The sequence below is a fragment of the Myotis brandtii genome, unplaced genomic scaffold, assembly GCF_000412655.1.
Source record: "Myotis brandtii unplaced genomic scaffold, ASM41265v1 scaffold187, whole genome shotgun sequence".
Taxonomy (NCBI): Eukaryota; Metazoa; Chordata; class Mammalia; order Chiroptera; family Vespertilionidae; genus Myotis; species Myotis brandtii.
Genome location: NW_005356944.1, coordinates 2,230,772 through 2,242,257, shown reverse-complemented (window position 1 = coordinate 2,242,257; position 11,486 = coordinate 2,230,772). Strand labels below are relative to the sequence as shown.

The 11,486-nt window shown below is 47.9% G+C and overlaps 2 protein-coding genes across 2 annotated transcripts in view; one reads left to right on the top strand and one right to left on the bottom strand.

The window, feature by feature from the left end:
* The window catches only part of CCS (copper chaperone for superoxide dismutase), a 9,005-nt gene extending 3,272 nt beyond the window's left edge, over positions 1-5,733 (bottom strand). Inside the window, exons 1-5 of the mRNA XM_005864289.2 lie at positions 5,611-5,733; positions 5,212-5,284; positions 2,458-2,595; positions 2,065-2,242; positions 1,425-1,485 (exon numbers count right to left, since the gene is read on the bottom strand). Coding sequence (XP_005864351.1) covers positions 1,425-1,485; positions 2,065-2,242; positions 2,458-2,595; positions 5,212-5,284; positions 5,611-5,649 — 489 coding nt within the window. The 5' untranslated portion in view covers positions 5,650-5,733. The remainder of the gene's footprint in view (positions 1-1,424; positions 1,486-2,064; positions 2,243-2,457; positions 2,596-5,211; positions 5,285-5,610) is intronic.
* Positions 5,734-5,813: 80 nt separating this feature from the next.
* Positions 5,814-8,796, top strand: CCDC87 (coiled-coil domain containing 87). Its single transcript, XM_005864288.2, has one exon. It carries the CDS (start codon positions 5,921-5,923, stop codon positions 8,471-8,473), a length of 2,553 nt encoding a protein of 850 aa, XP_005864350.1. The 5' UTR covers positions 5,814-5,920; the 3' UTR covers positions 8,474-8,796.
* The last annotated feature ends 2,690 nt before the right edge of the window (positions 8,797-11,486 follow it).

Below are 11,486 nucleotides of genomic sequence, written 5' to 3'. Positions count from 1 at the left end.
AAACTTTTTACCATAAGAAATGTGACAGCTGTCAAAAGTAAAAAAAAAAATCAGTTACATGAATTATAAACACACACCATGTTTTTTGTGGCAGAAGGTCCTGGGGGGTGGGGGGTGAAGAGGAGTCCTCAGCTCCCAGGACCAGGACCCAGAGCTTGCCTGGTACTGAAACCCGCATGGGGGAACACACAACGCAGGAAGTGAAGTGGGTGGCATTAGGTGTGTGAGGACAGGGCTTTAGGAAACATTAAATCACTTGTTTGACATCCAGGACAAAGTTTCCATTTGGTGTTCACAGGCCTTTTACACCTCTCTAACATTTGCTAATCACTTGAACAAAGATAAAGGGACCTCAGTCCCTGGCAGGACACAGAACTCGGTTTAAGCCTGAACTGATTTATTTCTACAGCGATCCTCCTATTAAGGCTGGGAGGACTGGTTTTTCATTCTCTGTGGCAATTATCAAGTGTCTCGTTAAAAAATCAATCTACCTTCATTATGTCTTGCTTTGATTCAAAATAATGGTGAAGGGCCAGGGTGTAGACGAAACAGGACTGGCCATGAGGTGGTGACTGCTGAAGCTGGGAAAAGGGACCTGCCGGTTCAGGACAGTAGTTTCTCTACTTTATTTATTTATTTTTTTAAATATATTTTATTGATTTTTTCACAGAGAGGAAAGGAGAGAAATAGAGAGTTAGAAACATCGATGAGAGAGAAACATTGATCAGCTGCCTTCTGCACACTCCCTACTGGGGAGGTGCCCGCAACCAAGGTACATGCCCTCGACCGGAATAAAACCTGGGACCCTTCAGTCCGCAGGCCGACACTCTATCCACCGAGCCAAACCTGCTAGGGCGAGTTTCTCTACTTTAGAATATGTTTGAAACTCTGTGACAGACTAAAGCACTAAAAATAACCAAATTTACCTAAAGAAAAACAATGAGTTAACTTAAATCAAAACATTGAGTAACTAACGGAACAAGCAGTACTCAAATAGGGCAAACATCATTAAGGCAACACGTGACTCACTATCGCTGAGAAAAACACTTCTCTGGTGAAAAACGGAACTCTGAGACCAGGAGTTGGAGCACTGGGGAATGGCCTGTCCAGTTTAGGTAAAACCTTCAACTTCTACACCGTCACTTCCCCAGGAAGCTTTCCCACTGCCCATGCTCTTAGGGCTGCACCAGGGGCTTGCTCTGGGCTCCCGGGGCCTCCAGCAGGATTCTCACTCTGCTGCAACCAGAGCACTCAGTGGTCGCCCCTCCACTGACAGAAAGTGTCACAAATGCTCCTAACTGGAACAAGGTGAAGGGAAAGGACCCCAAAAAGGCATCCTACTCAAAGGCCCCGAGGGCTGCTTGCCTGTCTCTGGGGACCTTGGGCTCTGTCTCAGCCTAAGCCTCACAGAGCTGGACACTTACCCGGTCAGAGTCCTGAGGGCCCCCATGAGATGTTCCATCAGGGTTAAAGTGGTCCCCACAGCTGAGAAGAAAAGGTAGCAGGTAGGCAGTGAAACAGCAGCTCACAGGCCAGACGATCCATCCTCTTACTTTAACTACATTTGTTTCTGTCTTTCCTTCATTCATTCATGCATGCATACATTCATTCAACAAACAGGCTCACTTTATGCCAAGCTTTGGGTTGAGGGTACTAAGAAGAATCGAACATTGGTCCTGCCCTCAATAAGCTTCTAAGGGAGACACAAATGAGTCAACTACTAATAGTATGACGAACACCATGACACAGGGAGTCACCGTGTCCAGGAGTCACCTTCCATCTTAGAGACAGTAAGGTGGCTATGAGCAGGACCATCAAGGTGAGATTTTGGTTCAAATCCCCACTCTACTATTTACATGCTCTGGGGCCTTTGACAAATCATTTAACCTCTTTGATCCTCAGTTTCCTCATCTGTAGAATGGGCCTGTGTGCATATGCTTCACAGAGTACTTATGAGGACCAAGTATGAAAGTGTGTGTAAAGGGCTGAATATAGTCCCCTGCACATAGTGAGTACACAACTGGTAGGATGAGGATGCCGTAAGGGAAGTTACAGACAACTTACCTGTTGCAGTTCCTTGTGAGGTCCCCAAACTGATGGACATGGAGTCCGTGTGGCCCAGGCTCCAGGCCATCAATGGTTCCCTCAATGAGGCAGCGCTCAGGGGTCAGCTGTAGGAAGCGCACCACACCCTGCACAGGGCCAGGGCCCCCTAGAATGGCCACTGCTGCCCCCAGATTCTCTGCAAGGTATTAGACACCTGGGTTGGTTTGCCACCTCACCCAGACCCACCTCTTCATCAGCTGGGCAAGGGCCTGGAGAGAGCCCCACATAACTTTCACACCTTCTCCAAAGTCTCTCCAACCCAAAGCCACAAAATCCTATGGTTAGATTTATACCAATCCCTGGCCACCTCCCTCCCAGAAAGGCAAGGCCAAGACCACAGTAGTTACTCACGCAATAGGCCCGTGCCCATGCCCTTGAGTACCGCCTGCCGCCCCGTTCCTTCTAAGAGGGCCTGCACCTCCTGGCTGGGCAGGGTGGTCTGCACCAGGACCATCTGGTTCTCCAACTGCACCTCTACACTCTGGACACCTGGGAGGAAAGGAGGGGCAGAGGGCAGCAGAGGGCTGGCACCCCTGTGCTGGGAACAGGGAGGAGAGAAGCAGAGGGTGACTCCCATCCCCATCTTCACCAACCTCCCATGGCTGGAGGCAGGCCCGGAAGTTGCCTTCTAGCTGTGTAAGGCCCTTAACCTCTCTAAGGCTGTTTCTTTATAAAGAAAGTGAGGATAATGTCACCAATCCCAGGACTGTTGTGAGTCCTTATTACATGTCGGGCGTTATCTATAACTTTTGAAACATACATAATTTTTTAAAATATATTTTATTGATTTTTTTACAGAGAGGAAGGGAGAGGGATAATTAGAAACATTGATGAGAGAGAAACATCGATCAGCTGCCTCCTGCACACCCCCAACTGGGGATGTGCCTGCAATCAAGGTACATGCCTTTGATCAGAATCGAACCGGGGACCCTTCAGTCTGCAGGCCGATGCTCTATCCACTGAGTCAAACCGGCCAGGGCCATACAAAATTTTTAAAAAATGTTTTTTATAAAACTAGGCTATCAGAGCAGCATTATTCATAATAGCCAAAGGTGAAAACAATCCAAATGCCCATCCACTGATGAATGGATAAAAAATGTGGTATTTCTATACAGTGGAATCCTGTTCAGCCATATAAAGGAACGAAGTACTATGCACCACAACATGGATGAACCTTGGAAACACTGTTATGAGAAAGCCAGTCATAAAAGGCCACATATTAGATGATACCATTCTGGAGGAAATGTCCAGAATAGGTAAATCTATAAGGACAGGAGGGAGATTAGGGGGTAGGAGCATAGGAAGGCGGTGCTAAAGGGTTCAGTTTCTTCATGAGGTGATGAAATATAATTGATAGTGGTGATGGTTGCACAATTCTGTGGGTATACTAAAAACCACTGGACTGTATACTTTAAATGGTGATTTTGTGACATGTGAAGTACATTTCAATAAAGCTCATACATACATAAGAAAGGGTTCCAGAACCATCATCATGAGAGCTAACATGGACTGAGCATGCACTGTGGGCTTTTTCGTACTTCACCTGTAGTAACTCCTTCCACACTCAAGTAACCCTGTGAGCTGATTACTATTATCCTCCTGTTACAGATGAGGAAACTGAGGCACCGAGAAATTAAGAAACTTGCTCACAGTCACATTGTAGTAAACTGTGGAACTGGAATGCATCCCAGGCAGCCTAGCTCCAGAGCCCGAGCACTTTCACCTGGACACTGCTCACCTGATAAGCAGCCGCCAGCCTCCAACTGGGTTGGGACCCCCTCCTCTGCCCTCCTGTGGCAGCTGCCACTTCCCCAGGGGCTTGCTCAGTAACTCACGCACTGACTTCAGTCCTCTGTGATGGCAGGAGCTCTGTGTGTTCCACGAGGGTCAGGTTCAAGAGTCAGTATGTCTCAATTGCCCCCCAAGTCCCCAAAGTCACCCCTGTGAGAGTACCAGCCTGTGGGATAACTCTGACACATGCTGAGTTTTGCAGAGCATCAAGCCAACTCAAAAAAGGAAGCAAGGGGCTTCCCTTTCATTCAGATATTCAGGGCTCCCAAGCCTTCTAAGAGAACCCTTGAATCCTCTAAATGTTGCTCTCACCTGTAGGGCTTACAATCATGCTCTTGTTCTTTTTTTTTTTTTTTTTTTAAAGGGCCATGCAAATTTTCCCTGTATTATTCCAATTTTAGTATGCATGCTGCCAAAGCAAAGACAATCATTCTGCTCTGACCTCAGTAAGTGTGTTTGCTGCACTGTAGGGTAAAGCCCAGGGGAGCCATGGGCAGGCCAGAAGACAGGTTAAATGAGGCATTTCATGCCATGTTCAGCTAGCGCCCTGTGAACTGAATGCTACTGACCACTGGCCTTCCCTTTATCTTTGGTTTCCCTCCTCTGTATTCTTTCAACATGGAGGAGGCCAGGGTCAGGCAAAGTACTGATCCTCATCCTCAGGGAGCTCACAGGCTGTGGGAGAACTCAGACTATGCCTGGGTTAACCATCAGGCAGAGAAGGGAATAACAGCTGTGGTACAGACAAGGTGCCTGCTCAAAGGAGGCAGAACTGAGAAATGCAACCGGGAGGAGGCAGCACGTGAGAGACGGGAATACTGGGGCTGTGGCTCCAAAAGGTCTCATCGGCTGCTTCTTCAGAGCCCCTGCAGCATCCTGGACACTGCCGGGGAGCAGGCAGCATCTGTAAGAGATCAGGCAGACACAGACACGCCCTCCCCTGCAAGAACAAGGCAATTCTGGGAGCATTTGAGGCCTTGTTCCCTGGCACATGTCATTAGTTTGGCTCAAATAAACTCAGAAAATTTTCTCTAAAAACGGAGCAGGGCAATTCTGTGAAAAGGAAACCCTACAAATAACCAAACTGTCCCTCACTTTTACACACATCAGGATGGTGATACTGTCCTCCTCTGGCCGGTGAGGGAGGAAACGAGGCTAGAAGTTTACACCACTGACTTGAGGTCACAAAGCTTGGCAGGCAGCCTGTCCAAACCCAAAGCTGACGCTTGGCGCCTTCCCTTGCCTCAAGGAAGGAGATTTGCCTGCCTCTCCCGGAGGCCTCTGGACGGTTCGCAGAAAATGTATGGCTCTTACCTGCCACCCCTTGCAGGGACCTGCGCACTGCGTCCACACAGCTCTGACAGGTCATCTGCACGGCGAACTCCAACTGCAAGGACGGCAGGGACCGGCCGATGAGAGCTGAGAATCCCTCTTGCGTGACCCTGTTTCACTACCTCCCCTACAACCACCCCAGAGGCCTGGGGAAACGCCTGAGCCCTCCTCAAGCGCCTTCATTATCACTCAAGATCAATTCAGGACCACCACCCTCCAACAGTAGAGCCAAGGACTCTCCTACTATCGCACTTTGCAGCCGGGTCCCCAGGTCCCGCTCCTAGTGCCCGCTTCTTCCTTCCCCTTCTCGCGGTAACGATCACCCCTAGGGGTCGTGGCTCTCTGTCCCGCGAGGCTCCCACATGAGGCGTCGACCCTCACCGTGCAGGCGGTCTCCCGGTCCCCCGAGTCCGACGCCATCTCGGACCCAGTCACTGGCAGGAGGACCTGAACAGCTCGAGTCCTATAGCGGAAATCCAAGCAGCACGACGAGGAGGCGGAGCCTCAGAAGCCAGGCTTTGTCCCGCCTCCTGGCGCGTGCGCACGCAAGGCCCTCCCATCTCCAATGTTCCAGGCGGGGGGAGGGGGAGGAGCACTGGCCGCGCAAGCGCACTCTGGCTATGAGGGCCCTGGTTGCCTTAGTAACCGTTTGGACGCCTCTACCTCGACAGCTTACGGCGCCAGCGCTAAAATGGAGCCCTTTAAACCTGAACCTGAGCTTCAGCAGTTTTATCACCAGTTGCTGCATCCGCTGTCGATCTTCCCCAGCAGGAAGACGTACGCAGAGCCTCCGAAGCGCCTCCCGCAGGAGGTCCCAATGCTACCGTCCCTACCCGTCTCACGGCTGACCGTGGCATCACTGTGCAGCCAGGTGTCCAAGCGGCTGGCCCGGTGCGAGCTGGAGGAGCAGATGCCTCCCGCGGGCCCTCTCCGTTTCCGAAAGGTCATCCTGGACGAGTTGAAGTGCAGCTGGCGGGAGCCTCCCCCCGAACCTAGTCTGAGCCACTTCAACAACCAGAGGCTGCGGAAGCGGGTGCTGGTTTACGTGCTGCTCAGCTGCGAGCAGCTCTTCTTACACTACCTGCGCCTGCTGAAGACAATGCCGACTTCCACGCACGTCTTCACTGAATCCGCCACGCTCACCCGGTTGGCCGCCAACCTCGCCAGGGATTGCACAATCTTCCTCACCAGCCCCGAGGTCTACCGTGGCCTGCTCGCCGACTTCCGCTCCCTGCTGAGAGTACAGCAGGCCCAGGATGGCATAGTCCAGCTGCGCCCCTTCGGACCCCCTGCGGCTTCCAAGCCTCCTAGGCCTCACGGCGCCAGTTCTGCCCAAATACCACACTGCAACCTCAACCTGAGCTATCTCATCCAACTCAGCCGCTCGCGAGAGCTTCTCAGTGAGCCCAGACCCGATCCTGTGAAGGAATTAAAGTCCATCCCTCAGCTAAAGAAAAAGACTCTCCGCTGGCTGCCTGCCATGCAAAAGAAGGGAGAAAGCTTCACTTCCTCACAGACTGAGTCACTGCCCCGGTATTCGATGGCTGTCACCAGCAGGTCTCCGCGCACCTCCTATTTGCCTCTCTACGCCCATCTTCATAGGGGCCGGTCCATGCCCTCTCTGCGCGAGGGCTGGAAGCTAGCAGATGAATTGGGCCTTCCTCCCCTCCTCCCTCGTCCCTTGACCCCACTGGTCCTGTTTGCAGAGAGCAAACCAGAGCTGGTAGAGGACATGGTGGCCGAGGACCTGAAGCAGATAATGAAGAACATGAAATTGGAGCGGACTCGCTACGCACCAATGGACTCAGGTGTGTCCCCGCTCCTGGGGGCCCTGACCCACCACCCAGCCACAGCACATCGCATAGAAGAGCTGCAGAGAATGTTGAATGAGGAAGAAGAAACCTCTGGGCAGTGGGGCCCCCAGCTCCCCAAACCCCCTCCACTTCATCCACAGCCAGTGACAGTTACTTTGAAGCTGAGAAATCAGATCATGGTCCAGGCAGCTGGTGTACAGGTCTCTAAGAGAAAGTTTTTGGATTCCTTCCACGTTGAAGAGACCGGAGCCCTGTACAACCACCTAGTTGGTGAACTGGATTCCAAACAGATCGAGGAAATGGATATTGATCGCTTCATTGGTAATAGCATCAGGGAGGTCTATAAGGAGTTGATGAGCCGTGTCTCTCTTGACCACTTCTCTTTTGACCAGGGACCCTTGATTGAGCCAGCAGCCAGTAAAGACTGGTCAATGTTCCTATCCTCAGCCTTTCTGCATCAAGATAAACGGCATCGTGTCATCAACCCCAAGCTGGTTGGTCTTTGTCCCAAGAGAGTAATCACTTTCCAGTCCTCTCTTTCATTGTTCCAAGTAAGCAAAAGTTGGGAGAGACGGCCAAAGAAGACCTCAGGAATGAACTGGTTGAAAAACATCTCGTGTTTGGGTGACTATTTCAAATACCTAACCAACCAGGAGACAGATTTCCTCCATGTCATCTTCCAAATGTATGAAGAGGATGTTCCTGTGGAGATCGTGCCCCCTGTCAGAGAGTCCCTAAAGTTTCAGCACCCACCTCCATTGCTAGAAGATGAAGAGCCAGATTTTGTGCCAGGAGAATGGGATTGGAACACGGTGCTGGGGCACAGTCTAGAAACTAGGAGGGCCAGCCTCCTGGGAGAACCCCACAAAATCCCGAGTCTGCAGAAGCGTCTGCAGCGGTTGTGGTCCATTCTTGAGGTTCCTGACAAGAACCGGATGGACATGGCTATCAAGTACAGCTCCAACGCCCGCCTGAGGCAGCTGCCTTTATTGCTGAGTGCTTGGGAGCAGACCGTGCAGCCCATTCAGCTGCGGGAGATATTGCTGGGGAAACTGGAGTGGTTTGAGCGACATGCCTCTGACCCCAACCGTTTCTTCCAAAAGACTGGCATGGATCTGACTCGTTTATTGGAGGAGAATCAAATCCGAAACCACCTACACAGGAAGCTCAATCTAATGGAGGCTCCGTTGGTTTCGCTCCTAGAGGAGGTTGAGGTCATCTTTGGTGAGCCAGTGACGTTCAAGGGGCGGCGCTACCTGGACAAGATGAAGCTTGACAAAGTGGAGATGCTTTATTGGCTGCAGCAGCGGCGGCGAATGCACCAACTGGTTGGGACCCAGAAAGCCTCCCACCAGTCAGCCATGTTCCAGAGGCTCAGCATGAAGCCTTTAATAGCCCCTAGAAATACTCCTAGTCCAAGTGACCGCTAATCCCTCCCTTAACCCCCAACACCCAGCAGCTCATCCAGACCTCTTGACTGCTTGGGAAGAAGAAATATTTGGGAGTGCAGGGTTCAAGAACATTGTGCTTCCAACTACCAAGGGACTGAGATGAACACTTTATTTTGACAGTGAAATTCTCATAAAAGAATCCCCAAGGCCAGTATCCCCATTTATGTCAAGCTAAGCACTGTACAGCAAAAATCTCATGTATCAAAAGAACTGAGTCCATCACTTGGAGTTCATTGTAATGGAAAACCATCACCTTCAGAATACCTGGGCATTTCTATCATGCTACATTAAATGGGCTGACAGGGCCCCCAATCAAAAGGCTCTGTTGCCTAATGGTTAGAGCTAGGACTCTGGAGTTAGTAGATGTGGGTTTAAATTCTGGTTGCGTACCTTGGGCAAATTACTTAGCTGCTCTGCACCTGGACCACCATATGTCAGGTGAAGGGTTGAGTCCAGATTGTCACTTCTTCCAGTTTTAGCATAAACTTTTTTATTAAAATTTTATCAGTTCATACAAGCATATGGTACAAAGTATACAAGGGTATGTACTGAAAAGTAAGTCTCCTTTCCATCCTTACCTCTAGTAACTCAGTTCCCCACCCTGGGGGTTACAACTGTTACCAGTTTCTTGTGTATCTTTCCATTCCCTTATTCAGAAAATAATTATTGAGTACCTACTAGCTATTTTATGCTTGGTTTTAACACTGAACAAAACAAAGATCCTGACCCTTTGTAGTTTACATTCTACTGGAGGGAAATAGCCAATAAGCCATAAACGTAGCTTTAAGCCATAAACCTAAACACATTGGATAATAAAATGTTAGCAGGTGATAAGTACTGTGAAAAAAAAAAAGAAAAAGAGTAGGATAAGAGGGAAAAAAAGGGTGAGGGGTATAGTTTTAATTAGGGTAGTCAGTATAAGTCTCAGTGTGAAGGGAAGATTTGAGCTAAGGGTTGAAGGAGGGGAAGAAGTGAACCCCATTTAGGACAATTTACCTGACGGCCATTGCAAAACTCTAAGGCAGGCAGGTAAGTGGGGTGTCTCAGAAAGCAAGGTGGCCAGTGTAGGTGGAGCAGAGCTGGAGGAGAGATGAGTCAGAGGGGTCATGACAGGGTGCCAAAGGGCAAGTTAGGTCATGTAAGGCCTTATAGGCCATTGTATAGCCTATGCAAATATGAGCATATGTGTATATATTATCTATACATATATTTATAACTAGCATTCTGTACCTCTGCTTTTTAAACTATTTTTATTGATATATTATTTTTTTTTTAAAGAGAAAGAGATTGGTTTGTTGTTTCACTTATTTATGCATTCATTGGCTGATTCTTGTATGTGCCCTGACTAGGGATTGAACCTTCAATTTTGGTGTATCAGGTCGATGCTCTAACCAACTGAGCTACTCGGCCAGGGCTGTACCTCTGTTTTGCTCCTTTCTTTTTTCATGTAACATGCCTCAAGCTCATTCCATATCAATATACATTAAGCTGCCTTATTCTTTTTGATAGCTATATAGTATTCCACTGTGTGTATTTTTATTTATTTATTATTGGACATTTACAAACAAAAAAAACAATGCTCTAAAAATCCTCATTCATCTATTTAGGATTGCAACTATTTATATAGTTTAAATTCCTGAAAGTGTAATTATGTCTAAGCATAAGCTTTTATAATTTTGATAGATATTACTGATTACCCTCCACAACTTGCATTATCATCAATATTGTATAACTATACTTCTTTCCCCACTCTCAACAATAGAATGTTATCAAATTTTAAATCTTTACCATCAGTAGGTGAAAAATGGCATCTTATTTGAGTTGTGTTCTTATTTCTTTTATGAGTGAAGTTGCATATTTCATACATTTAAAGCTATTTTTATTTCCTTTTCGATATAATGCCCATGCCTTCTGCCCACTTTTCAATTGATTTTGACCATTTTGTTTTTTTTTTATTTTTCAGCACTCTTCATATATTCTGGAAATTTAGCTAACATGTTAATAGTTACCTTGTGCAGAACACTTTCCCTGCATGATTTCTTAGACTCCTCATGGCCACCTATGAAATATGTATTTTAATCGCCATCTTGCAGCTGATGAAATGAAGGCTTGGCTAGGTAAAGTAACTTACCCAGAGTCATAAAGGTAGTTTGTTGGAGAGCCAGGATCCAAGCCCAGGTCTGTGTGAGCCAGAAGCCTACATGTGTCTGATTCTATGAGGTAGGGTAGTAAGAGCTCTTAGACACAGCCTGCCTCACCTGCTGGCATAGGTAATGTAAAGCCTCAGATCTCCACCACTCACCATTTGCTGGCACATAAACTTCCACTTTGTATAAAAACAGCATTTCTCAACTTTTCCACCCAAGTTTCCTTTTGAATGGAGGAACATAAACAAGCATCTTGGTCAGGTGTGAGGGATTGGGGCGTGGAGGAAGTAGAGGGAAGCAGTGCTGACCTGAAAGGCATGAGATGAATTTCTTTAAAGTCTTTCACTTTTGAAAGTTATGCAAAATTTACACCCTACTTCATAATATTTTCATATTTATTTTAATATAAAAATGATGCTTGAAATTATTTATATTTGAATTAAACTGCCCCTTGGGAAGACATGCTATATTTAGCATTTCTATTTTGGCTTCTCCCCTGGAATACTGCTGCATTCCCCTGAAGTTACACATGACCCAGGTGAGAAACGCTACGGCAGGGTCAGCAGACTTTCTGTGGAGGATCAAATAGTAAAATATTTTGGCTTTGTGAGTGACATGGTCTCTGTCACAAGGCTCATTTTTGCTTTTCTCCTGTGAAAGCAATTATAGATAATAGCTGAACTAAATGGACAGGGCTGTGTTCCAATAAAACTGTCTTTCCAAAATAGGCAGTCTGCCAGACCTGGCCCTCAGATTGTAGTTTACTAACCAAAGTGCAACAGCATCAGGCCCTTTAAAATGTGTATCCTCTGAGTCACACCTGCCAGGACTAGACTAGGTGATCT

Coding starts and splice junctions, on each gene's coding strand:
- CCDC87 (XM_005864288.2), top strand. CDS start 5,921: ATGGAGCCCTTTAAACCTGAACCTGAGCTTCAGCAGTTTTATCACCAG.